The sequence below is a fragment of the Mastacembelus armatus genome, chromosome 12, assembly GCF_900324485.2.
Source record: "Mastacembelus armatus chromosome 12, fMasArm1.2, whole genome shotgun sequence".
Lineage (NCBI taxonomy): Eukaryota > Metazoa > Chordata > Actinopteri > Synbranchiformes > Mastacembelidae > Mastacembelus > Mastacembelus armatus.
Window position 1 is genome coordinate 2,817,941 of NC_046644.1, and position 25,043 is coordinate 2,842,983.

At 40.4% G+C, this 25,043-nt stretch overlaps 2 protein-coding genes across 15 annotated transcripts in view; one reads left to right on the forward strand and one right to left on the reverse strand.

Moving 5' to 3' along the window:
- Window positions 1-9,675, reverse strand: part of dennd1a (DENN/MADD domain containing 1A) — a 54,655-nt gene extending 44,980 nt beyond the window's left edge. Inside the window, exons 1-3 of one of the 10 annotated variants that reach the window (XM_026297331.1) lie at window positions 5,719-5,948; window positions 4,384-4,448; window positions 664-790 (exon numbers count right to left, since the gene is read on the reverse strand). Coding sequence is in view for 9 of the 10 variants with exons in the window: in XM_026297329.1 (XP_026153114.1) it covers window positions 4,384-4,448; window positions 5,719-5,735 (82 nt within the window). In the remaining variant the exon portion in view is untranslated. Of the gene's footprint in view, window positions 1-663; window positions 791-4,383; window positions 4,449-5,718; window positions 5,955-8,920 lie in introns of those variants that run through there. The other 9 variants (XM_026297327.2, XM_026297329.1, XM_026297324.1 and 6 more) reach the window with 9 other exon arrangements.
- nek6 (NIMA-related kinase 6) overlaps window positions 7,748-25,043 on the forward strand; it is a 40,993-nt gene continuing 23,697 nt past the window's right edge. For 2 of the 5 annotated variants that reach the window (XM_026297337.2, XM_026297336.2), the window contains exon 1: window positions 7,748-8,065. The gene's annotated coding sequence lies outside the window, so the exon portion shown is untranslated. Of the gene's footprint in view, window positions 8,066-8,149; window positions 8,344-20,504; window positions 20,582-25,043 lie in introns of those variants that run through there. The other 3 variants (XM_026297335.2, XM_026297339.2, XM_026297338.2) reach the window with 3 other exon arrangements.

A 25,043-nucleotide genomic window follows, 5' to 3' on the forward strand; every position in this document is an offset into this window, starting at 1 on the left:
TTGAGAGAAAGGCCAAGCATTTACCTTCATGAATAGCTGAGCATATCATGGGCTCTGGATCTTGGGTCTCTGGGTCTTAGGTCTGTGTTGCTTTTCCAGACCAATCTAGTGTGAAGGTAGACTCATAGTCATCTGTAGCCCTTCACTACCTTCAACTGCTCTATGACAATGCAAACAGTATTTGAGCTTAGTCCTGGTCCTTCTGAGTTCCACAACCACCCCATTTGTCTTCCTCACAGGAAGAGCATCCTGCAGCACACCACAAAGCAGTCTACCAGGCCTCTGTCCTCCTCTTCAAATGTCCAATACTAACACAATTCCCAATTGCAGAGTCATCTGAAAACTTCTGAAGAATTGTACTGAAAGTCAGAGGATTATAGGGAGAAGGGGAAAGTAAGAGGACAGTTCCCTGCTGTGCTGCTGACTGTTCATTCAGACACACATCCCTGCAGCTGTGCAAACTGGTCTGTCTGTTAGTAATCCAGGAGGTTGTGGAGGCTACCTTCTTCATGGTGCATTTTTCTCAACAGGACAGACTATATTGTTAAAGGCACAAAGCTGCCAGCTTTGAGGAAGAGCTTGCTGAAGAAGGCAGATGAAAGCATTGTTCATTCCAGCTTGAGGGCAATACGGAAACTGCAGTGGGTCTACATAGGCACTCACCTGAGGTCTGAGATAAGCCAACACCAGTCTCTCGAGATGGAAATGACTTGTTTGGCACCAGAACAGGGCAAGATGTCTTCAACAGCACTGGAACCTTCCCTCGTCTCCAGCAGAGGTTAAAGCAGTGCTGTGGAATTACATGCAGCGATTTAGTACAGGCCTTCAGGACTTGTGGGCTGATGGTATCAGGACAGGACATCCTTGTAGTTTAGCCTCTCCATCTTCCCCTGGCTACTGGACAGAGGGGGCTAAGGAGGTTAGAGGACCCCTCCATGTTACTGGACATGGTGGAAAACAGGGGGGTTAAGTGGTGATGGAGCTGGGTTGAAGTCCCTGATAGGAGTTGAGGAATGGGGATAAGGGCAACAAAAACCACCAGCTCTGATTCCTGATGAGGTATGAGAGGATGCAGCTGTAGGGAGGGTGTAGGGTCCATGTGGCTGGAATAGAAAGACAGGACAGCAGCCGAGGTGCTGGACCTGTAGAAGAATATGTTCAGCTGGGGGGCCGCTGGTGGTGTAGCAATAGTGCGCCCATCCATATACGCCGGCTCGACTCCCAAGCTGGCCGTTATACAACCTGCATGTCTTCCCTCTCTCTTCCACTCTCTCCACTAATTTCCTGTCTCTCTACTGTCCTATCAAAATAAAGGCAAAAACTGCCCAAAAAATAATTTAAAAAAAAGAATATGTTCAGTTCATTGGCTCTGCTTATGTTTCCCTGAGTCCGATTCTTCTTAGCCTAAAACCTGTGATATTTTTTCATACTAGATCTCACATAATTTTCTAGCATCCACCTATAAGGATCTTTGTTGTCCCTCAGTCGCACTTTCAGTCTCTCTGCCTGTTCTTCAGTACAGCAGGTGTGTTTCCATGAAGCTTCTCTTCTTCCTGTTCAATAGCTTCTTCAGGTCTCTGGTGATCCAGCGCTTATTGTTTAGGAAATCACTCAATGTCTGCTATGGAGATGACGTTCACCAGGAGGCTCACAGAGTGCATTCTAGTCTGTGGCTTCGAAACAGCTCTACAAAACTGTAGTCACAGGCTGCTGCTGTGTGGGTGAGAAATGCCAGGCTGCAACCTGATCATTGAAATACTATGGATGCCCTAGATTAGATTTTTAATGATAACCAATCATTTTTATTGTCATTTTATCTCATGTTGAAGTCGACACAAATGCAAATAATTTCTGTTTTGTCTATTTTCTGGAATGTCTCTCCTCCAATGTCCCTACATGTTCTCTCCAAGACGGACGGAAGATGGAGTGTTAAACTGATGCCTCATGTCACAAAAATGTGTTTGCAAATAGAAAAAGGGTATTAGAGAGTTGTTAGAAAACATTGCTAAATATTACCTTTACACATCAAATGTTTATAAACCTCATGTTGTCAAAACAACACATTTTGCTCGACTCAAATTTGTAAATAACCCTCTTCATCTCAAACTTATGTGCAATTTCTATTAATTAATTGAAATACTAAGTTATTTCAGCTCTGTGTAAAAATACCTATCTGATGGTCTGAAGTGAATGTATGAAGCTGTCTAAAAGATTTCAGTTTTAAACACACCAGAAGCTACACAAAAGAAGAACTGTGGGCCACAAAGATGGATCTGTCATCCTCACAAGTGAACAGGAAATGATAAGAGACACATGAAGAAATTCTCAGAAACACAGCCTAAAGCCTCAGTACCCAGGAAATTAGTCACATACAGCAGAATAAAAAACTCTCAAAAAGACAAACCACCATTTTGCATTTAGTTTTGTAAGCCATGTTTTTTCCAACGTTTTTAATTTGCAAACCCAGTGTGTGTAAATATTTCTAAATACTTATCTAAATGTTTATGAATACATAAGCTACTTTAAGATGAAAGATTGGATGTGTTTGATCTGTTCTGCTTAACTCTTGATCTCTGAATCTACTAATTAGATTGTAGTGATATTTCAAGCAGACTTTAAGTAGTATCAATGCATGTTCAGTTTTATAATTTAATAAGTCTATTTAAATGGAGAAAACACATTGAGCTGTTTGTATCATTGTGTGCACCACATTGAACACAGTTGCATTATACTTGGCTTTTAAGATGGAAGTGTACCAGAAAGACCCGTTTCTGAGAGAAAACCCTGACTGGAGTTTTCTAAAATGTATGGTGATAAGTGGCAACACTTCTGGGAGAATGAGAGCTTCTTAATCAATCACATAAGCTCTATGTTCACAGCAGAAAACACAACGGGAAAAAAAAAATCATTATTACCACTGTGAATTTTGGATAATGCTCAGTTATGCTATGGGGTTGCTTTGCTTTGCTTTTGCTATATTAAACAAGCAGAATAAAACAAGATTATCAAAGCATTGAGGAGGAAAACATACTGAACTCTCTTTCAGTCTGAGCTCATGGCTCCTCCAACAGGGTAATAACCCAAACATGCATCGAAAAGCACCAGTAATGGATCAGAACAGTGCAGCGCAGTGAACTGGCTGCTATGAGTCCTGATGTACATCAAGCTAAACATCTATGAGCTGACAGTTGGGAGAAGGCAGACATCAAACCTGAGAGACTGGGAGCCGTCTGTCAAAGTTTGTGCCAAACTGGAAGTTGTGAAGTGTATATGTCTCACTGAGATTTACAAAAAGAGCTTGACTGCAGAGATTGTCACTAAAGGGTATGCAACAAATTATTAGGTTACTGTTTCAGTATTTTGTCAACTCAAAATTTCTGTAGTCACATCAAAAATCAAAAACATTGTGTTTGCTCTGTTGAACATGAAACAGAAAATAGTGCACTTCACAAGTGCACCCTGGACAGATCAGCAGTCTATACAAGGCTGACACAGAGACACTCAGACTTACATTCACACCTAGACGCAACTTAGAGTCACCAATTAACCTAACCCCAAACTGCACGTTTTTGGAAAGTGGGAGGAAGCTGGAAAACCCAGAGAAAACCAATGCAGACATGTGGAGAACATGCAAAGGCCACACAGAAAGGCCCTAGGGTTGAATGGAATTTGAACCCAGAACGTTCTTGCTGGAAGGCAACAGTGCTAATCACCTCACAATATTCTATTTAAAGTTTCAAGTTATTTAAAAATTGAGTTGCAACTTTGTAAAGTATAAATATGGATTAAAATAAATTTAGGAATTACAGCCATTTTTACTCACCCACCCTCATTCCTGGTGGTTCGTAAATGATGGGGTGTACTCACTTCTGTGAGATACTGTATATCATAATATTTGTATATATTTGTCCCATAATTTATAAGCCTGCTCACTATGTAAATCCACATTTGTAAAATATTCAACTCAATCTTTTACATATAAACGCTTGGTAAGTTTAAGTAATCAGTCATGAAGAAAAGAAATTGCATTATTTTTTTAATTCAATTTGGAACATATTCATCCTGTAAGCTGAAATATAAGTTGCAGACACAACACCTCAGCTATCATTTCATATTTACATTGCAGGAGGTGAAACAGTTTTCTAAACATGGAGCAGACAGCAATTAGAGAGGGACAACAGCCCCTCATGTAAAATGGAGTACGCAAAAATAGACTGATGTGCTTAGGGGCAGCACGACATAACAATGGTTAGCACTGTCACCACACAGCAACAGGTTTCTGGGTTCAAATGTGAGCCCACTGGGGCATTTATGTGGAGTTTGCATGTTCTCCATATGTAGTCTACTACATATTTACTTTCACTATAGCCTTCACAGACTTACCAGAACTGTGTGCGCCTGGCTGGGCTACCTCCAGATACATCTCAAAAGTGGACTCTGGACTATCCCTGTAAGAGAGAAGACAGTTCATCAGTATGTTCTCTGCACAGTCCAGTTTGTTTCAAACTTATTATTAACACCATTTCTCTTCCTAAACATTTTCGTGTGTCCTATAATATTAACATATTGCTTACTGCATCTGATATAAATACTAAAATTATATAAAACATTATTATTGTTACATATACATACATATATATATTCAGGCCACTTTACTTTTTGGACACTCTGTGTTGAAGATTTGGTAGTTAAATAATTTCAAAATGAAAACAATCTCATTCACAAAAGTATTCTAAGGCTTTGCTAAGGCTTTGTGTTTGCTTTACTTATCCTTGATATGTGTCTACATCCTGACTGGAGTCCCCCTGTCATAAACTGAACTGATTGGACATAGAAAGACAAACAGCCATGTAGATAAGATCCCACCACTTTTTCTCTACCCCAATAACTTTTTTTATATCTCAAATGACATTTAAAACAACATGATGCCCAAAGTCAGCCAAAGTCAAAATCAGACGAACAACCACTGCAGCTCCCCTGAACAACCACTGCAGCTCCCCTGCTTTAGTCCAATGTTATTAGACTGGTTGCCATCAGAAATATTGTTTTGTGAAGTGAACATCCTATGCAACATGTTGTTGCTAATGAATAATACACTGGGGTGATTAACCAACAAAAATATCTAAAGAGTGTACTTCAGATAATACTTCTAAAACTCAAAAAGTCGTTACTGAATTGCACTATTCTGATGGTACAGATGAACTCAATACATAGCTAATCTCCCATAAATACAAAGTTTAACAACGTTAGTCACTGCCCTACAACACTTCCATTATGCCAAGAGTGAAATTAGACTACAGGCAAACACAAGGACATCTGTCAAACCCCAGCATTTTTATTCTGCACAGCCCTGAAAACTAGAACCCGGTTTATGAGGGAAAGCTGTCAGTTAATGTTAGCAACCCTGTTTACATTAGCTGTTCATAGCCTGTGGAGACATGTTCCATAACATACAGCTGGCAGCTGCCCCCAACCTGTCCCAGGCCACATATCTTATCAGATGGTAAATGACTACTAGACCTCACCACCGTAAGAGACATTTTAAATGCATTGTCTTTCTGTCCCAGTTACAGTGAAGTGCTACCAGTGTTTTTAGCCGAAGCGGCAACAAGTCAGGGCCTTGAATGACACTATTTCTCCAGTGTCGCGCTGGAAGAAAATGAACAAAACAGCTGGCTGCTAACATCCTCAAAGAAACCAGCGGGTAAACATTCTTACTTGATGCGAGACCCCATCCTTATTTCTTGGCCCGGCGTGGCTGACAGCAGATTACAGTGCGCAGACGCGTTTGTTCCGAGGTGTTTTTCTGACGCTAGCCTGCCACTCAGAGCAGTACAACGCCATGGCCTGTCCACACGCCGTTGATCACGCCTTACCTCGCGCCTCTGGGACCTGTAGTTCTATTGTAAAAGACGTGTGGCTTTATAATATTGAGCATTCTACTTCTAGAAACTACAGCTTCCATGATACCTGTCGTAGACGACAGTTAGTCGCGTGATAATATATTTTGCCAATATGGGCGATTTTACATTTTGCATTTTACCTATACCCTGCGATGATACAGCTTGTATAGCTTTTGTGAAGTGTTATTGGAGATTAATTATCAAAAATGTGCTTAAAACAACCACAATTAAGTGTAAACGATTGATATTGTGTGCCAATATTAATTTCAAAGAATAAATTATGGTTTGATAGAACAAACTTAACTGTGTAACTGATCTTGCTCATATAGGCATTAATGTGTGTGATGTAGGTTTAACAGTAATATTATTAATAATAATAATTACTATTATTAATAATTATGTCGTATTCTATGATGTATAGGCTATAGCATAGAAAACTTTCAATGGAAAGTCAGTCAAATGACTACAAAATTATTGCAAAAAGCCGCAGAACAAGGTAAATAAATACAACAAAAACAACAAAAAAACAGATGAATAATGACTAATAAATTACAGAAATTTACCCCAATGACAGCAAAATGACTACAAAAATATGAAAAATTACAAAAAGACACAAAGCAACCACATCAGGATGCAAAAAAACAAAACAAAACCTAAAACCAAGTAAAAATATGTTCATGGAAGGGGACCAGAAGCAACAACCATAAGAAGACACAAGCTGATTACAAATCATGTTATGGCTCAATGTATGAGTCTTGTTTTATAATACATTCATGCCTAAGAAATACATGTATGAGAAAATTTACATCTACATCATAAGTGGGTCTCCTTTCATGGAGATGATGATGTTGATGATGCTATGTTGCATCAAAATGTTTCTACAGTAGACCATAATGGACAAACCAAACACTGGCTCTGGCTCTTAATTGTGTGTAGTTTTTAAAAGTGACAGCCACCATACCCTCTATCGTGCTTCAAAATGAGGGGGTGGGATGTGAGGGGTGCACAGACAATTGCTTTCTGCAATCTCACCCATAGATGCTGTTAAATTTTTCACAATTTGCACCTTTTTTGCACAAAATACAATTTATTGTGGTTACTCAGCCTGTAAATTATGGTATATATTGTAGCTACCTTGGTAGAAAGATATGTCTGCATTAAATTTCAGTGTTTCCAGAACCATAAATTAAACACAAAATATGATCAGCCCCTGGCTGTGTATTTGAGCACAGGCCAACATTATGCCTACAACATGCTAACATTTATATGCATTTGAATACATTATATGGCATACTTAATCTGAGACCTACATTTAAAAATACAAGTTTCTCAGTGACATATTTTCCCACCAGATTGCTTCCAAAAGTACATTCCATACAATACAAGGAACATGACCTCAGAGACCTCAGAAATATCTGCAGCATAAAGATTCTAACAATAAATAAATACATCTATTTTAAGAAATTGTATTGCACTATATTTTTGTTTATATGTTCAGATTCCCCTTTGTAACAGATTATTCAAATGTGTGGAGCTCCTGTGCGTGGATGAACAGCATTCTTCCACGACATAGGGCTTCATATGGTGTTTTGATGATGGTGGAAAATACTTGGACTTACAACCCTCAGAAGGGTATTTCTTAAATCTTATCTAAGGTCCTGGGGTGAATATATAGTGCTGTCTAAAGATGATGAAATAAAAAATGTGGAAGAATGCCCTGTGATAACAGCCTGCAGCGACTTATGTTTTTATTCTACTTTGTTTCACGTGTATATTATCAAAACAATAGCCACATCCCACATGGAGGGGGCTGAGTGAGGCGAGAGGGAGCTGTGACGTTTGACCTACTTTTGAAAGAACACTTGCCACAACCTCACCACCACTTTACTATGCCGAGGTTTTAGACTTTTGAAGTATCCCTCCTCTCATTCACTAAGTTGTCTGAAAACTGCAAGCCTGCGTGGCAGCAGCGCCACAAAACAGGGGAGACAGAGACAGAGACAGAGACAGAGAGAGAGAGAGAGAGAGAGAGAGTGTGAGAGAGAGTGTGAGACTCGGGGGAGGGGGTCTGTCAGTCGGAGTTGCACAACACGGACCAATATATTCGTGGAAACTGTTCAAAACGTTTGAAGTTACGCAGGACATTGTTGACTCTTCTTCAGGTAAGCCACGAGGTGTTCAGTGCCATCAGCTTTGGTGACGCGTTGGAAAAACAGCATGCTGAGTTTACGCATGAGCAACTTGCTGACATTTACTGGTGTGGTTGTAACGCATAAAAAGCCTCGACGAGCCTGCAGTCTGTTTACTCATTTTGGAAAGCTGCAAAACCTATTTACCACATAGCGAGCTAGCAACAGTGTTAACGTACCGCTCAGTGCAGGCATATGGAAATGATATCTACCCGCTGCTTCGGACGGAAACGAGGCTGCATTGATTCCTGGTATCTGCTTTAAACGTGTGTTTTTCGAAGCAGTGTGTAGGCTTGTGTTATGTCAGTCAGGACATACTAATAGAAAAGTATAACTAAATGGCATGACATTAAGATTGAAATTCAATGCCAGTCAACTTAGACATATTTCATTTTGTGTCTAGTCTGTTTGACTGTATGTCACCTAATAAGTTATGCTGGTGTTTATCGCGATATAATTAAGCTATTGTGATATTTATGTCCCTAGGCAATTGTTTGACAACATGAAACCTAATTTCTGCAATTCAATTTCTGGCTGATTTATTTGATCAAAATTACATTAAAAATATTTTTCAATATAAGCCAGTTTGAAATCATTGTAATTCAACGTCGTTACCTTTCTTTATTTTAAGGTAGTTAATGAGAAAACATAGCTGACAGTTTAAAATGTGCCAGTATACCCTACTAGTAGACACCAGATGTAGTTGCTTATTTCAGCAGTGTAACATAGATACTTCTAGCGAAGAAAACAGCGTTTAGCTTGATACATTTTTACATGCAGAACATTAACGAGACGCTATGCAACATTATCATGATATTTTTGACTTACAGCTTTAAAGCAGAGCCTGGTGTCTGCCTTGGCGGTGTGTGGTTTATGGGTGTTTGTGGGTATACATGAACACAAGTTACATGAGGGAGGTGGGAGTGAATACTGTCTGCTGGGTATGGGGTGGGTAGTGTTAGAGGGGAAGTTGCTGGTGGTTTTGAGGATGCCTGGGCATTCAAGGTCAAATATCTGGCTAAAATTAATCACGTGTCAGCTGTGTTAAGGAGCCAGGGTCCTGTGTAACTGACAGGGAAGGTTAAACCACCCAGCAGGAAGCCACGTCCTCACTTCTACCCACTGAAGTTCTGTAATACTGCTCAGCTGTTATTTTGTACCATGTTGACCATTTGCCATACCTCCATAGTTTAAAAATCCCCATTGAAGTTATGTTTGGTTGCATGCTTACAAGGATTGTATTTCAGATGAAGGCTAATTATATAATAATTATAATTATTCTCACAAGTATTACAGGCTGCTGCTCAAGAACCAATTCCAGCATGTCATATGCACTATTTTACTTTGGATGGGGAAACACTGGATGACATGGCTGGGCGATATGGTATAAAATCTTATCGCGATAATTTTTTTCATATCAGTCAGTATCGATATATATATCACGATATAAACCAAAAGTTTATATCGATCAAAAGTTCTTTTTTTTATTCCTAAGTGGTATTTAAATATATAAGGTTAATTTTGATTTAAATATAATTTATTTTCTTATGAAAATTGAACACGGGAAACATAATATGTTATATAAGTGTATTTCAAATAAGTAAAATAGTTATATATAATAAATAAATGTTTTCTGAACAGTCAAAAGCCTTAAATGTTACAGGAGAACACACTAAGTTTGGTCAACTCCAAATAAATAAAACAAAATTGTAATTCATAAATCTTGAATCTACAAATAAAATATTAAAGCTTTGAGGTTTTACAGAAAGTAAATTCTTTGGTCACTTCCAAATAGATAAACTAATTCTGTTGTGCAGCAAGTGATATGCTGCCAATATTAACATTTTTTAATGTGCATTTAAAATGCGTTTATGTATACTGTATTCTATATACAGTACCAGTCAAAAGTTTGGACACACGCATTGAAATATCATTGCCTGTGCAAGTGTATTCAAACTTTTGACTGGTATTGTACTATAATATACACATAATATCAGTTGATATATCGATATTGGATTTTTTTTTTACTTCATATTATCGATATCAGCATTGGCCCCAGGGGTCGGGCTCTAGTAAAAAAGGTTAGTGATATTACCTGTTTTTAGTGGAACATTCGTATATTCCTGTCAAATATACAGTATTTTCTGGACTCTTTAAGTCACACTTTTTTTACTCCTCTGGCTTGTAGTGCGACTTATACAGTGAATATTTATGTATATTTACAATCTCCGTCGAGTAGTCGCTAGTGATAGATGGCACTGTTGGCACACAACTCAATTAAAGGTAATATCGTATGCTAAAAAAAGTAAAAATGTTTATGTTCACGCTAAACTCTATCTCCTAGTGAATATGCGGCCCCAAAAAAAGAGCTATACTGCAGACTTCAAAGTGCAGGTAATAAAGTCTGCAGCTGAAACACAGTTTGGCGCGAGAAACGGTATTCAGTCAACCTGAGAGAGGAGGACGAGGCGCGGCTTCCTCTCCCTCCACCTTGATGTTTTCACAGTTGTTTAACATTACTTGACACAGATGAATGAATTTGGTAATGCACTTCTGCCTGTTGTTATGCTTAGGCTACGTTCTTTATAGGCTAATTTTGACTATAGTTAGTATAATTAGAGATGCAACTTATACACCTAAGCGACTTATATATGCTTTGCTCTGTTCAGCAAGGCTGTGTTTGCTAAAAGTGACTAATATTCTGGTGCAACTTATAGTCCAGAAAACACGGTACATTTATGTTTTGCAGTGCATGCTACTCTGGTTCTTTTCCAAGTTTAAATATCCTCAGACCCTTACTCTCAACAATGCTTTTGTGTTTTGAGCCCCGGGCTGTGTCCATTAATGGCAACACTTGAGTTGCCAATATTTTCTGTTCTGTTCATCTTCTTTAATCAGGCTCCTACTCTTGATGTACAGTAAACCCCCGAAATTTGCGGGGGTTACGATCCTAGAGCACCCGCAAATTGTGAAACACTGCAAATTTTGTATGTGGTAAAAAAATGCCTATGAATGCCTATTTTGATAGTTTAAACCTTAAATATGCTCCCAAAACACTTTAATTTCGTTTCAAACTCAGCTTAATACACCATTAGTAAATAATTAGTGACCTAAATTAGTAAATTATATTGTTCTGTTGTGATGGGAGAGTTATGTTTCCAGTTTTGGACTTTTATTTTGGTTTCCGAGGCTCCTGGTGACCTATGGTAGCTTCATGTTCCGTTATTTGAATTAGTGTCACCTGCGTTCTATTAGTCTTTTGTTTTAGTGTATAAATACATGCCAATTTCCTTTGTTCCTCGCTGGAGAATTAATGTTTGTTCTTATCGTGCCTGAGTTAGAGAAGGAGAGAGTTTTATGGTGGAGTGTCCTGTGGACAGTTAGTAGTTGATTTTGTTTCAATGCCTAGTGGCAGAGTTGCATTGATGGCTGCTATAGTGCTTGCCATAGGAGTGTTCTCCTAGGACTGTCCTGCATTTGGGTCCTGCTCAATCCTTCACCACACCCATCCATCACATAACATGTTCTTAATCATTTATCTTTAAAACGCATGAAAAATAATACATTGCTACGAAATTGTGGAGGATATTTGCGGTTCTTGCGAAATTGCGGGGATTTCTGCAAACAATTATTAGTTAGGTTATAAGGAAAAATCAGTGAACGACTGAGGCTGCAAACTCTGAGCTGTGACTTCATAGGGGTACATTGTACTGGCTTACGCAGCAACAGCAGCCCAAACATTAGCATGTGAACTGCTGCCAATCCATGCTCTGTGCTGTGTGCATCAACCTAACTGCCATGCTGTAACTTTTTTCCAGCCACATAATTGGTTCAGCGCGGTATTATTTTCATTATCCTTGGCTGTTTGTGCTTTCTGTCAAAACAATGATAAAATGAGTTGTTAGACTAAAGTTATATCACAAGTGGCTGGTAACTGTAACCACGTGCTAAAGTTGTGCCTTGCTGCTTAGTCTTATAATTCTGCTGCATGATTGGCAGGAAGTCCATATCGAACAAAAAATGGCCAACTCTTATCGAGATCGACCTTAACCCTCTAAACACAAATTGTTTAGGAGAGGTGGCAGTAGAGTTTTTGAATGGGGTACTTAACAAGATCTTGAGAGAGAGTGCGAGGATGCCTGAGGAATGGAGAAGTGTACTGGTGCCCATTTTTAAGAACAAGGGAGACGTGCAGAGTTGTGAAAACTACAGAGGAATAAAGCTGATGACACAATGACGTTATGGGAAAGAGTAGTGGAGGATAGGCTGAGGTCAGAAGTGAGCATTTGTGAGCAGCAGTATGGTTTCATGCCAAGAATGAGAACCACAGATGCAATATTTGCTTTGAGAACGCTGATGGAGAAGTACAGAGAAGGCCAGGAGCTGCATTGTGTCTTTGTAGATCTGGAAAAAGCGTATGACAGGGTGCAGAGAGAGGAGCTGTGGTTTTGTATGAGGAAGTCTGGAGTGGCAGAGAAGTATGTTCGAGTGGTGCAGGACATGTATGAGAGCTGTAAGACAGTGGTGAGGTGTGCTGTAGGGGTGACAGAGGAGTTCAAGGTGGAGGTGGGACTGCACCAAGGATCGGCTTTGAGCCCCTTCTTGTTTGCTGTGGTGATGGACAGGCTGACAGATGAGGTTAGACAGGAATCTCCTGTGGAACCAGCTCTCAGCCTGGGTTCAGGAGGCAGACACTCTCTGTACTTTTAAGGCTAGACTTAAAACCTTCCTCTTTGACAAAGCATATAGTTAGGGCTGGCTTCAGGCAACCCTGAACCATCCCTTAGTTAGTTATGCTGCTATAGGCCTAGACTGCCCGAGGACCATCGGTGCACTGAGCTCCCCTACCCTAACCCCCCCCCTTCCCTTCCCCTCCTCTCTCTTCTCTCCCCCCACCTCATGTATATTCCACCATTGAATGTTATTAACCTTGTGCTCTCTCTCTCCCCTAGTTTGTGCTCTCTCCCTCTCTCTCTGTTCTCTCTGTACCTTCTGCAGGTGTCCCTGGTCCTGGAGCTGTTTATCGCTGATGTGCAGTTACTGGCCCCACCACCTTGCAGTGTCTATTTGTTGTTTATTGTTGCTGTTCTTTTCTCTCTGCTCTATCCACTCACCCCAACCGGTCGAGGCAGATGGCCGCCCAAACTGAGCCCGGTTCTGCTGGAGGTTTTTTTTTCTTCCGTTAAAGGGAGTTTTTTCCTCTCCACTGTCGCCAAGTGCTTGCTCATAAGGGAATTGTTGGGTTTTTAGTTTTAGTTTTTGTAAAGTGCCTTGAGATGATTTGTATTGTGATTTGGCGCTATACAAATAAAATTGAATTGAATTGAATTGAATTGTGATGTGTGACAAAAGAGTGTCAGCAAGAATGACAGAAAAGGTGGACAAGACAGTGGTGAGATCATCAATGCTGTATGGTTTAGAGACAGTGGCACTGAGAAAAAGACAGGACACAGAGCTGGAGGTAGCAATTCAATTCAATTCAGTTTTATTTGTATAGCCATCTGCCTCGACCGGTTGGGGTGAGTGGATAGAGCAGAGAGAAAAGAACAGCAACAATAAACAACAAATAGACACTGCAGATTGGTGGGACCAGTAACTGCACATCAGCGATATACAGCTCCAGGACGTCAAATCAACTCCAAATCAACTCCTGCAGGTACAGAGAGAGAGGGAGAGAGCACAAACTAGGGGAGAGAGAGAGCACAAGGTTAGTAACATTCAATGGTGGAATATACATGAGGTGGGAGGAGAGAAGAGAAGGGAGGGGAAGGGAAAGGAGGGGTTTAGGGTAGGGGAGCTCAGTGCACCGATGGTCCTCGGGCAGTCTAGGCCTATAGCAGCATAACTAAGGGATGGTTCAGGGTTGCCTGAAGCCAGCCCTAACTATATGCTTTGTCAAAGAAGAAGGTTTTAAGTCTAGCCTTAAAAGTATAGAGAGTGTCTGCCTCCTGAACCCAGGCTGGGAGCTGGTTCCATAAGAGAGGAGCTTGATAACTAAAGGCTCTGCCTCCCAGTCTGCTTCTGGAAACTCTGGGAACCACAAGTAGACCTGCATTCTGAGAGTGAAGTGCTCTATAGGGATAAAATGGTACTATGAGGTCTGTAAGGTATGAAGGAGCTTGATTATGAAGGGATTTGTATGTGAGAAGAAGGATTTTAAATTCTATTCTATATTTTACAGGGAGCCAATGAAGAGAAGCCAATATAGGAGAAATATGATCTCTCTTGCTAGTTCCTGTCAGGACTCTGGCTGCGGCATTCTGGATTAATTGGAGGCTTTTTATGGAGATATTGGGACATCCAGATAGTAATGAGTTACAGTAATCTAGCCTTGAGGTAACAAATGCATGGACTAGTTTTTCTGCATCATTTTGAGACAGGAAGCTCCTAATTTTGGAAATGTTGCGCAGGTGAAAGAATGCAGTTCTAGAGATTTGTTTTATGTGTGAGTTAAAGGACATGTCCTGGTCAAAAATAACTCCAAGGTTTTTTACAGTAGTGCTAGAGGCCAGGGTTATGCCATCTAGAGTAGCTATAATTTTAGAAAAGTTATTTCTGAGATTTTTTGGCCCAAATATAATGACTTCTGTTTTCTCCGAGTTTAAAAGTAAAAAATCCAGGCCTTTATGTCAGTTAGACAGGCTTGAAGTCTGGTTAATTGGTTTGTGTTAACAGGTTTAATAGATAGATATAACTGAGTGTCATCTGCATAGCAGTGGTAATTAATAGAGTGCTTCCTAATGACATATCCTAAAGGAAGCATGTACAGGGTGAACAGAATCGGTCCTAGCACGGAGCCTTGTGGAACTCCATAACTAACTTTCATCATGGACATGAACAAACTGGAATCTGTCCGATAAATACGATTGGAACCACTTTAACGCTGTTCCTCTGATACCAATCACATGCTCCAGTCTCTGTAATAAGATGTTGTGGTCAATGGTGTGGAATGTTGCACTAAGGTCTAGGAGGACAAGTATTGAAACAAGTCCATTATCTGAGGCTAAGAGAAGATCGTTGGTAACTTTCAACAGTGCTGTTTCTGTACTATGATGTGCTCTAAATATTGACTGAAAATCTTCAAATAGTTCATTCCTGTGTAAGTGGTCTGATAGCTGCTTAGCAACAGCTTTTTCTAGGATTTTAGAAATAAATGGCAGGTTGGATAGATTGGTCTATAATTAGCCAAGACACCTGGATCAAGACTAGGCTTTTTGAGTAAAGGTTTGATTACTGCAGTCTTAAAGGCCTGTGGTATGTAGCCTGATACTAGAGATAAATTTACCAAGTCCAATAAAGATGAGTTCATTAATGGCAGGGTGCCTTTAAGCAGTCTAGTCGGGATGGGGTCTAAGAGACACGTTGATGATTTAGATGAAGCTACTACTGATGTAAATTCAGAGAGATCTATGGGAGAGAAGCAGTCTAAACATAACTGAGGTCCTACAGATGATTCAAGAGCTACTGTAGTAAAAGATTCATTTATTGCAGGTATAGGAAGCATCTGCTGAATTTTATCTCTAATAGTTGTGATTTTATTTGTAAAGAAACTCATAAATTCATCACTGCTGAGAGCTAAGGGAACACTGGGCTCAACAGAGCTGTGACTTTTTGTCAGCCTGGCTACAGTGCTGAAAAGAAACCTGGGATTGTTCTTATTTTCCTCTATTAGTGATGAATAGTATGCAGTTCTGGCTTTACGGAGAGCTTTTTTATATGTTAGTAGACTGTTTTTCCAGGCTAGAAAAATTTCCTCTAAGTTTGTGGAACGCCACTTCCTTTCCAGCCTTCGTGATGCCTGCTTTAAGGTACGAATATGTAAATTATACCATGGGGCTAGTCTTCTCTGATTCACACAACTTCTTTTTCAGAGGGGCTACAGGGCTGTAACCTCACGCAGTGAGCAAGAAATGTCTGCTGTGAGAAATGTATTTTCCTGAAATCGTCACAAACAGTAGTAACTACTCATGTGCCCTGTTTGTCACAGTAAACAAAATTAATAAACTCCATTGCCATCAGAACTTGAACATTTCAACATCTAAATGCAATAAGTTTTCACTATTTTTTTAATGACATGGTTCAGGGTATTAAACAGGTTATTAAACAAGCAGTAAACTGCACAACACAACAAATGTGCAGCCATCCAGGACACGTATTTTACACTTGTCAATGACAAAAACATTGAGGAGACCATCTCCAGTACTGTTGGAATTGAAAGCTGCTTTTGACAGTGGCGCATGTGAGACTATTACAACGGTTAGTGGACTAAATAGGCATCTCTGGTGCTGCACTTAAATGGTTTAAGTTCTGTCCTTTGTTGAAATTGGTAACTGTGTCTCAGACTAAATGGCCTTGAAGTCCAACTTGGGACCCCTTTTGTTTAATCTTTAATACGCAGCAATAATGTGTCCTACCATAACTATGCAGATGACACTCAGATTTACATATCACTTACAGGTGAGTCAATTTACTGTCACTGCACTGAACAAATTACTGTGTGGATGCAAAATAACTTTCTTCCATTAAACCGAGACAAGACTGAAGTAATCATCTTTGGGCCTCAGAAACAAAGAGAAAGTCACCACAAGTCTCTTTGTCTAAAATCTAATGTCTAATAATAATTCAGTTCAATTCAGTTTTATTTGTATAGCGCCAAATCACAATTCATTCATCTCAAGGCACTTTACAAAAAACAAAAACCCAACAAATCCCTTATGAGCAAGCACTTGGCAACAGTGGAGAGGAGAAAGAGAAGAATTGCAACAATAAATAACAAATAGACACTGCAGGTTGGTGGTGCCATTAACTGCACATCAGCAATATACCTGCAAAACACCTGCAAAAGGCACAGGGAGAGAGAGAGCACAAACAAGGTGAGAGAGAGAGCACGAAGTTAGTGACATTTAATGGTGGAATATGCATGCGAGGAGGGGAGGGTTGGGGTAGGGGTTACCTGAACCAACCCTATAAGCTTCCTCAAACAGGAAGGTTTTAAGTCTAGCCTTAAAAGTACAGTGTCTGACTCCTAAACCCAGACTGGGAGCTGGTTCCATAGGACAGTAGCTTGATAGCTAAAGGCTCTGCCTCCCATTCTACTTTTGGAAACTCTGGGAACCACAAGTAGACCTGCACTCTCAGCGTGAAGTGCAGGTAGTATATATATAGTATATATATATAGTATATATATAGTGCTATAGACAGTGGTCCCCGTGGTAATCGGCACCCTCGGGGCTGTGACCCCCAAACTGGGAGAGTGGCTCCAACAGATCCCAGGAACAACATCAGAGATCTCAGTCCAGAAGAGCGCAGTGCTAGGAACAGCTAAGATACTGCGAAGAACCCTCAAACTCCAAGGCCTCTGGTAGAGGACCCGAGATTGAGGAAGACACACACACACCACCCATAGGGGTGAAAAGGGAAATTTTATATATATATATATATATATATATATATATATATATATATATATATATATATACATCTACCATATATATATATATATAGGGGTGAAAAGGGAAATTTTATATATATATATATATATATATATATATATAAAATTTCCCTTTTCACCCCTATGGGTGGTGTGTGTGTGTCTTCCTCAATCTCGGGTCCTCTACCAGAGGCCTTGGAGTTTGAGGGTTCTTCGCAGTATCTTAGCTGTTCCTAGCACTGCGCTCTTCTGGACTGAGATCTCTGATGTTGTTCCTGGGATCTGTTGGAGCCACTCTCCCAGTTTGGGGGTCACAGCCCCGAGGGTGCCGATTATCACGGGGACCACTGTTGCCTTCACCTTCCACATCTTTTCTAGCTCTTCTTTAAGCCCTTGGTATTTCTCCAGCTTCTCATGTTCCTTCTGTCTGATGTTGCTGTCACTTGGGATCACTACATCTACCACTATGGCTTTCTTCTGCTGTTTGTCCACCACTATTATGTCCGGTTGGTTAGCCATCACCAGTTTGTCGGTCTGTATCTGGAAGTCCCACAGGATCTTAGCTCGGTCATTCTCCCTCACCTTTGGAGGTGTGTCCCATTTTGACCTTGGGACCTCCAGCCCATACTTGGCACAGATGTTCCTGATGTACTCATGGATCTTGGCTGTTTCATCTTGGATGGTGGCTCTGACGCTCACCAGTCCCCGGCCTCCTTCCTTCCTCTTAGTGTACAGTCTCAGGATGCTGGATTTGGGGTGAAGTCCTCCATGCATTGTGAAGAGCTTCCTTGTCTTGACATCAGTGGCTTCTATGTCCTCTTTTGGCCAGCTTATTATGCCAGCGGGGTATCTGATGACCGGCAGGGCGTAGGTGTTGATGGCTTGGACCTTGTTCTTCCCATTTAGCTGACTTCTTAGGACTTGCCTTACTCTCTGTAGGTATTTGGCTGTGGCTGCTTTCCTTGCAGCGAAATGTAGTATATAGTAAGTTTGAGTGGTTAATGCGGAAAGCGGAAATGTTGTCACTCCTGATTTCCGCATTAACCATGCCGCTGGCAGTTGTCATAGCAATGGATAGTTTTGAGGAACAGCTGGCAGAGGCGGTGAGGAAGTTTGAGAATCTTTATAACACATCTTGTAAGGCATATGAAGACACACAAATGGCAAATAATTCATGGAAAGAGGTAGCCCAAATGTTGTGTAACGAGGGAGAGTGCCTGTCGTAAAACATAAAAAACTGCCATCTCTGCCATTGGCACCATGCTGTTGCTGTATTGTAGTTTCTGTCAGATTCCCACAATGCTTAGTGTGCAGTAAATAAAAATTGCCCAGTGACTGTAGAAGATGTTGTGGACATTTCTAGATATTTGCTAACATTAAAAACAAAGTCAGCCTTTGCTGTCCCAATTAGTGGTGAGGTGATGAGAGAAAAACAGAAGTAAACAGTAGCATTGAAAGTGCTGATAAGTGTGCTAATAATTATGTAGCAGGTACATTCAAAATCTGAAAAAAAAAACCCATCAAAATCTTAGCAGATTTCTACTGAGACACTGGTGTGCTGAAGTGTCTCCATTTTTGTGTCTGCCATCTAAAATACGGTGAATACATACACAACAGTTATTTTGTGTGTAAATTGTATTCCATTGTTTTTGTCTGCCATTAGCTCATTCCCTTAATCTTTCTCAAATTCAGCATGAATACAAACAGGACTGTGCTAAAGGGAGATTTTGTTGTTTTTCAACCAGAGTTTAAGTGTGTAGTGTTTATGTTAATGAAAACATGAAACCTTCTTCTCTTACTTTCTGAAGAGCTCTTTATAAACACTTTCAAAAACAGCCAGATGACATAATCTTTGGCAGACAATTTGCACAGGTTCAAGTTCATGTGGGAACTACAAGTGACAATCCTGACATATCAGAGCAGGAAACATTTCAGTATATTTTGGAGGCAGATGCGGAACTGACAAGGCAGGAAGCTGAGCACCCACTCTGTTTCTCATAGAGCATGTTGACATGGGCAATACTTGTGTGAAATAGCAAATTTTCCAGATAACATACCACTTAACCCATACCTTGTGAATATCTCATCCATTTATTCCCTATGTCGCATAGTAGAGATCAACTAATGTGGGTTTTTTTAATGGCTGATGTTAGAAATGTGGCCGAGTTTTAGAAATCGGCAGCTGATGACTGATTTATGGTGCTGATTATTTTTGGCTTATATGTTGGACCATTTTCTTTTACTGGGTATTCACATTTTCTGTCTGAAACCTAGGTGCGATTCTAGAATCAGACTTTGAGGTGTGCACAGTGCCTCATGCCCAGTGCTCTTTCTGCTAACTTCATCCTGCTCTCTGTTTGCAAGTTTGCAAAATTAAGTTAGTTATTAATTAAGTCATTATTGATAATCATTAGTTTTAATCGGTGGTGAGACTAAATTTGTGTGCTCTGCTTTGATGATGACCCATAAAAAGGGTCAAAAATCGTATACCTATATCTATTATCTATACCTGCTTATTCCTGTTTTAGGGTCACGGAGATCTGCTGGAGCATATCCCAACTCTCTTTGGGTGAAAAGCAGAGTACACCCTGGACAGGTCACTAGTGTGTCAAAAATTGCCCCTACTAATTAAATATATATGGCTTTGAAAAATAAGAATTTAAGGCTTGCTCTTTTCTCCCATGTCGTTCTACTTTTAATTCTTCCCTTCTTCACTTTTCCATTTCCACTGATGTCTGGTAGAAAGGCATTTTGATTGACACAAGGGGCAGTGTCACTCAGGTCGCACAACAACAACAATCCTGTGCTGCCTACTTATGTCTGTCTGTTAATTGGCCTAATATGTTCAGCCGTCTGCCAATGCAAATTATCTTAAAAATGCTGTAAACGGCCTCACAAAAGCCCCTGGGAACTCTGCATTGGCTGATATTTTCCCAGCAAAATGGCTAATGAAAAGTTCTTTTGACTTACTGCTGTTTCTAGGTGTTATCTTTTCAACTGCAGTGGAGATATGACTGTCTATCCAGTGCAGCAACCTGGAGACCATCTGAGCACTTAAGGCAGGGTACACACTGCACCAATTCACACCTGTTCACAATTAAGAATTTAGAACATAAGCACTTTTTTCCATTTAACCTCTTACTATTTGAAGAACCATGCTCACAGTAATTCTTTGTAAATGTCTGTATCATTCTTAAGATCCACAGTTTTTCCACTGTAACAGTGAAAGAGGAAGCAGCTGTGTTGATTCAAGTTGACATAGTGTCTCAAATTAAGAAATGTAACCTAGGGTCAACACAAATGAAATCATACTCAGCATCTTTGGAAGGCACCTTTTAGGTTCTGTCTTGTCACTGTTTTTTTCTCTCATTCCAAATTTTGAGTGATGTGTCAGTGTAACTAGTACAAAAGTAGTTTAAAGATCCCATAGAGAATCATTAGTAAAAATATCTATTATAATCAGCAAAACCTTTATGAAGACTGAACACTACGCTGAGGAGCTTATGAGCTGCAGTTGCTCCCTACCATTACCCTGGTTTACAAGGTTTTTGTTTCCTTCAAAATTTCTTGTGTGTCAGATAGATTTTTTTCGAATTGTGGTGTTTCACCAAGTCATGAGTTGAGTTTAGTTTTGGTTGCCTGGCAGTGGGTCATGATGTTCTTAGGTCAAAATAATTACAGTATAGGATATTTAACCGACACTACTGACACAATTTATACTATAGATTTGATTTGCTAAAATACTGCATGAAAATTAGTCTGATCACGTGTGCTCGTGCATGCTCAAACATGTCCAAGCACATCTTCAAGACTGTAGCTCATGTCCATGGCAATGTAGGCCTATATATGCCTAGCAGCTGCAGTCTGATATCAATGTCAATGAGTATTACATAATAAATTACTGTAGAGCTCAAAGGCCATGAAGTATATTTTTAAAATGTTCAATGTTGCAATAGAATAGCATAGAATATCTTTATTGTCATTGTACCATCTGCAACGAAATTAACATGCCATCTGGTTAGTGCATCATTCATACTGTAGTATAAAAAGCTATAATTTTGAAATAGTATTAAAAAAACAAACACACACAACCATACATTCTGTCATTTGTCAGTTGCATAATCCCTTATTGCACTAGAAGTATGAATATTGCACATCAGTTTAAATTGGGTGGACTTGAGTGTGGTTATTGCTGTTTGGTAAAAGGGGGTTTTGAATCTATTTGTCTTTTTCTTGATTGATCTGTACCATCTACCTGATGGCAACAGTTCAAACAGGGTGTGTCCAGGATGAGAAGTGTCCTTTTGTAATGTGGGGCTCAGCAGACAGCCCTATGGGGAGGCTGTGGGCCGTGGATGTGTGGTGACCCACTCTAAGCCTCTGACTGCAACCAGACAAGAAGTTGTTTATCCACTTGCAGATGGAATGTGGAAGTCCAGATCCGCTAGTTTATCCACCATTTTGTGTGGGAGGATGGTCTTGAATGCCAAGCTACAGCATAAATGGGTCAATACCGACTGACCCCGGACAAAGGAAATGACTTTTATATCTGCTCAACAGTATTAGTTTATACATCAGAGTCACTCACATATAAACCACGCCAGCATGGCAACATACATAATATGATTTGCGTGTCCATGTGACTACCTGTCTTTTCGTCTGCTTCCTAATGAAATACAAAGCAGTGTAAAAAATCTTTGTTGAATTCACACAGGTCACACAGGGAGGTAGCAGACATACTGTGTTGCATTCACACAGGGAGTTGACAGACATGACGTGATGTGATGAGCTGACACCTGGGTTTGATGTATAGCGTTCTCCTTGACATCTCCAGCAGCGTCCATCATTTCTGTTCTGTGTGAATCGACTTTCATCAGAGAACAATACTGAGTTCTGGTTCTGCGTCCTGTGCAAATCCTCCCTGGCCCATGCAATATGATGATACCTGTACCTGGTGGTGTGGTCAGGTACCCTTGCAGGTCGTCTAGCACGCAGACCATGCTGATGTAAACGGTTTCGAATGGTCTAATGTGACACTCGGTTGCCTCTCACCTCCCTTAAACATACTTGAGCCAAGTGGCATTCATCATCCAGTTCCGCAGGGCACTGTTCACAAAGAAGCTGTCATCAGCGTGGGATGTAAAGGCATCCACTTCTATACCTTTTTGTGACTATTCCAGTTTCTCTGTGTTGCAACCTGCTGATGACACTCTAAGCTCAGTGGCAACTTCCTTCTGAGAACATCCTGTTTGAAGCCTCGCTTTGGCCAGGTACTGTTGGTCAATTGTTAGGTGTTGTCTTGGTCTCATGATGTCAAAATGTGAACAGCATGATGAAGAGTCCTTTTTAAATACAAACTGTTATTGAACCAGAAAATTTAGTGATCGATTCATATTGGACACTTGTGATTTTTGTGGTTAATCACCTTGTTAGAGAACAGCATCTTATGCAATAACTATTGAAACACTGAAGAGCTGGACATGTGCATTCAAAAGTTTAGAGAAGGTCAAATTAAGTTCAGCTGTAAAGGTTATAGTGCATTTTAGGTGCATTCTGAAATTTCATCTGAAAGCGGAATATCTCTTTTTGTGAGTAGTGTATATTGATATTTTTTAAAACAATACAATATCAATATTCCAGCCCCTAATATTTATACTCCCTCCAGACATAAGGGGCCGCTGTAGTTTTCCAGGCCTGCAGTAGATGGCGTCAGTCCTTCTTGTCCGATGTGCGTCTTTTCAAACCAGAAGAGAAGCAAGTGAATGAGGAAAATGTTGGAGATTGTAGCAGCACCTTCGGCTTTAATAGCAGATCTTTGGCTGCATTTAAAGATGGGAGTAATGACATGGTCAAAACAGGAGTCATTTGCAAGTATTGCCATGTTCCCATACAGCATTCAGGCAGCATGACCAACTTGTGCATTCACCTACAAAGACACCACTATGAAAAGTTAGCAGTCTCCACAGAACCTGCTGAGTCGAGGCAAACACCAAATACAAGCTAACATCTACCTCAGCTCGTGCACAAAAGAGTTAAAAGATTACAGATTCGTGGTCCAAGATCTGCACCCTTATAGTGTTGTTGAAAACCCAGGCTTATTATGCCAAGTTCTGCCTGCCTGCCGCAATCTGCATACACCACACGAGAGCGCGCATGGTACACAGAAACCTCCCTTATTTATTTTGTCATTGATAATATGTTTGACTTTATTTCTGTTTTCTTACTACTATGCAATTAGCTTTATACAAAACACAAAATAAATGTAAGTGACAACATTTATAACTAACTTCGCACAAAACTCTTGTTGAAGCTGAGATGCCCAACTGGTTCGGGAGCCTCATCTCGCTCTGTGACTCTGAGACAAATTTCGTAGGTTTCAATGTTGTGCTTTCACCATGGGCATGTCTTCTAAGACCTCTTCACTGTAGCTTAGCCATCAGCACACCCCTCCTGGTGGGGGTATGGGTGGGGTTGTGGTTATCATATTGTCACAAGATGTCCCTCTCCTTACATAGAAAGTCATTGTACTCGGTAATGGCATTTGGCAGGAACCTCAAGCCTACACTCGCCCCAAATGAGTCATTCTGGATAACCTGCTATAGGTGAGAGATTAAGAGGTGGCCTATAGTAGAAAATCCTTACTGACTTTTCACACAAGCATGTCACAGAAATCTTAGAGAACTGATTTTATCATGCTAAAAATGGGTATTTTATGTCACCTTTAATGAACATGTACAGTATAAGAGCATATTGTCACAGGATATCCCTCTCCTTACATAGAAAGTCATTGTACTGGGTAATGGCATTTGGCAGAGGTGATGGTTGGATCATTAGGTCATGGAGGGAATGTGAGGTGTTTTCTGTGATGTTTATCAGTTTGTGAAGCACCCCCCCCCCCACAACCAACTCCAAAGGCTCCAGGGAAATCCCCCTGTACAGAGCCAGCTATCCTGATAAATTTGTTCACTTTTCTGGTGTCACTAGATCAGATAGCAGATCAGCAGATAGCAGTCAAGAATATTGCACTGGCCACAGGAGACTGCTAAAAGGCTTATCTTGCTGTACACATTAAAGACCCTGAGCTTCCTCAAGAGGCAGAGTTTGCTGTGTTCCTTCCCGAGGACAGCCTCTGTGTTACATTTGCAGTCCATTGGATATTATATGTGGTTCTTTCATCCAGACCCTAGTCCTCATAATCATCACCTTATACTTTACCACATTTAAGAGCAGGGCTCAAAGCAGTCTACCAGGCCTCTGTCCTCCTTCTGCTTTCCAATGCTGACATTTTCTTTAGCTGACATAAGCATTTAGATTTGCAAGAGCTCTCTTTGGGTGAAAAGGCAGGGGTACACCCTGGACAGGTCACCAGTCCATCACAGGGCCACATAGAGACAAACAACCTCACACACTCACACTCACTCCTATGGGCAATTTAGAGTCACCAATCAACCTGACATACATGTTTTTGGACTGTGGGAGGAAACCAGAGTACCTGGAGAAAACCCACACAAGCACAGGAAG